General features: G+C 31.6%; 1 protein-coding gene across 1 annotated transcript in view; it reads left to right on the plus strand.

The window, feature by feature from the left end:
* The window catches only part of LOC117114117 (hyalin-like), a 16,563-nt gene that overhangs the window by 1,790 nt on the left and 11,173 nt on the right, over positions 1-3,600 (plus strand). The window contains exons 2-4 of the mRNA XM_033257665.1: positions 99-196; positions 1,062-1,330; positions 2,782-2,966. Of these exons, the coding sequence (XP_033113556.1) occupies positions 99-196; positions 1,062-1,330; positions 2,782-2,966 (552 nt within the window). The remainder of the gene's footprint in view (positions 1-98; positions 197-1,061; positions 1,331-2,781; positions 2,967-3,600) is intronic.

A 3,600-nucleotide genomic window follows, 5' to 3' on the forward strand; every position in this document is an offset into this window, starting at 1 on the left:
TAGACTGCTTACAGTTGTTTTGCAGTCAAATAAAATAATGTCACTTTAATTGTAACTTTGGAAAAAAAGTTATTCTTAAAGTATTATATTCTTTACAGTCGAAGATCCCGACGATGATATTATAAGATGTCGTTGGGCAACAGGTTATGACGAATGTGGAAGTATTTGTCATAAGTTCAGTGCTACCCTTGACGAAGTAAGATTTCAATTATAATAAGGAAACACACTATGTATAGTAGGCAAATGTCTCTATTTTCAAAAACTCCAATTCCAATAGCACAATTATTAGGTTTACTGTACAAAATTATATATATAGGAATGGCATCAGACCTATATGTACATCCTGTAAATTTGATACAAACAACCTTTTAATCCGTTAATCAAATAACTTTGCTCAACGGGTCCTATATAAAGTGAGACATTTAAATGATTGATTTTATTTTTTAACGTTTTTATATCAACATAGAGAGTACATTATTTTATTATATGTTATTCTAACAAATGCCTATCATTGCTAAATTTGGTAAGCAAAATGTAATTCTAGATAATATATAGATAAAAAAATCATTATAAAGAAACATTTTTGGTAAGTCAAGTTGAACTGATCTTGTACTACTATATGTGTGTTTATGTATAATATGTGTGTATGTATGTGTATATATATGTATATGTATATATGTGCGTACATATATATATATGTATAGAAATAAATTTAAAAAATAAATTTAAAAAAATATAATTTAAAAAATAAATAAACAGAATAAATAAATAAAATTTATTAAAGGAGTATGTATGTGCATATGATAGTAATATGCGTATGTATGTGTGGTCATACATACAATTCCGAAGGTTTTGAGATATTAATTAATTTTGAATGTTTACATTTTTGACATTGTGTCTCCTAAATAAGAAAATATTAAATTATTTAGAAAATCAAAGTTGTAATTTCTAGTCAGCCATAGCGGACTGACCCCATTTTTAGTGCAATTGAATTTCAAACATAGACAAAATATTATTTGATAAGATAATTATTTTAACAATATCATTGTTATATCTTTAAGAATGCTTGTAAAATCAATTATCAGGCCAGCTCCATAGGCTGGTTTGCAGTCGCTTTAATGATAGAGGACTTCTCAACCTCACGACCTACGACACCACTGAGCAAAATACCACTTCAGTTCCTGGTAGTCGTTTTCAACAGCTCTGGATCTTGTGACACTGTACCTCAGTTTGTCAATCCCACACCGGGTGATGGCACATCTATCAATGTACCTTTGAATGAAACATACTTTATGCAGATCGTTGTATATATCGAAAACGCCAACAAAGAGTAAGTCGTAATGTGTTGTAATATTATAGTACGATTCATATTGTATTCACCCCGTGATTACATATCAAACAAAATATTTTACTGTGTTTGATATGTATAGCTTTGTCTACACCAATTTCATCAAAAAAGCATTAAAATTTGATTAAATATAGAGTTGAACACGTTCAACTTTTTTGATACAATTTGATGATATGTGATATGATGTCATCGTACCCATATGGGCTCATCGTTTTTTTGGTCACATAAAATTTGAGAGTGTAGACAAAGCTTTAGGCTGTATGGTTTTTAATTTGATGACAGCCGACTATGACATCAAAGATTGATTTGGACACTCTATACTTCAAATAGTAACAAACGGAACACAGTGTTGTATGTACACAGAGTATTTTCTAAATTTTCCAATGGAACAGTGCCAATAGTCTACGTTATAGTATGAAGCTATGCTTCCATGATTATATATATATATATATATATATATATATATATATACATATACATATATATGTATAACATATATATACTACCGATATAACTACCGATTATTTCAAAAATAATAGAACGTGCTAGCTGTATCTGATTAATTGTATGCGTACTTAAATATTAATAAATTAATACAGTATATGCAAATCAATCAGGTCTTCGAACATCGTACTCCACATCCACCGAACTTGCCAATATTACTGAAAATTGGTATAGTGATATCGACGAGGGCAGGATGGTAGGTCTGTGTATGTTTGATTTCAAAAACCACCAAATATTGTTTAGTAAATTGAGACTATAATGCAATAAAATACTTTAAGAGTTATCTTTCTGAAAGATCCCAATTTACAACTGTCAATAATGCGTTATTTGAACGTAGTGTTATTAAATGCGAAGTGCCTCATGGCTTAATCGTTGGCTCTCTGGCTTTTCTTATATATAAATGATATGCCACACGTTGTTAGAAAATGTAAACTTAGTATGTATGCAGACGACACTATTGTAGTATTATGCATCCGAAAATAAGAATAAAATTTATCAAACAATAAACCATGAACTTAAACACATTTATTATAGTCTGAAAAATTGTAAACCAAGTTTTAACACCCCAAAATCGAAATTCATGCTGATAGGATCAAGTCAGAAACTCTAAAAAATTGAAAAACAGAGAACGTTCTATCAAGATCAATAATGTTCCTAGAGTACACTTTTTTTTTTATAAGAACACATTTTATAAGAACACTGAGGCTGAAATTGCTTAAAAATTAAGACAAAATAGAAAACCACTAAATTATATCTATACCTTCTGTAAGTCCCTTCGCTTACGTAAAACATATGGTCGACTTTCCTTTTCTGTTCAGGCCCCATATTTTTGAAATTATTTATAATTAGTATTATTCCGTAAGTGCATAGGTTGACAAAGAGCAATGTAATGATTGAATATTAATTATTTTAAATAATTGTACCTACAGAAATGTTTTCATCGACACTGTATCGCCTCTTGGATTCCTCAAGTCTAAAGTAGGAGAATTAGATGGCCGGCCTTACTACTTCTATGTGAACATATCATGGGAACCCCAGAGCGATCAACTGGGAGACAATATATTTTGTTTCGAGGCATCCGGTGGTACCGGGTTTGTATTAAACCGTTCACTTTGTATGGCATATGTATATTTATTATTATATAATCAGCTTATATTATGCACTTCCCCCACCTCTCTTCTCATAAACCATACAGGGAAGTCATGACTGATGATTATACCCGGGCCCTCAGGTTCACTTTATTTATCTCAACTTTGCATGTCTTTATCTGTGCATCGTTCCCAAACTATTTAGAGTAACATATTACAAAAGGATAGAAACAATGTTTAACATTTAAAAAAAGATAGGCAAAGTGTGTAGTGTCTGTCTCTTATACACATCTAGATGTGTATAAGAGACAGGTCTATACCTTCTCAGCTTTACTTTCTCAAATTTGTTAAAATTTTGACAAATTTAGGGGGCCCCAGGCCGGCTGGGCCCCCTTGCATCTGGCATTGAGGCTCTATACCACCTCAGCCCCACCATGGTTGGGGTTGAGGTAAGAAAATTTATAAATATGGAACCTCTAGAGTGCCAGAAATGACACTCACAGACTTAAAATTTGAATATAATTTTTGTTTGTCTCCAATTTAATCCGTCACTAGATATATGATATATGTCCTACAGCCTGTCTCTTATACACATCTAGATGTGTATAAGAGACAGCCGACGCTACACTGACAAAATGCCCACGTTTCCACGTACAACCA

This window comes from Anneissia japonica, unplaced genomic scaffold (assembly GCF_011630105.1).
Source record: "Anneissia japonica isolate Jap-2015-1 unplaced genomic scaffold, ASM1163010v1 scaffold288278_len44488_cov113, whole genome shotgun sequence".
Lineage (NCBI taxonomy): Eukaryota > Metazoa > Echinodermata > Crinoidea > Comatulida > Comatulidae > Anneissia > Anneissia japonica.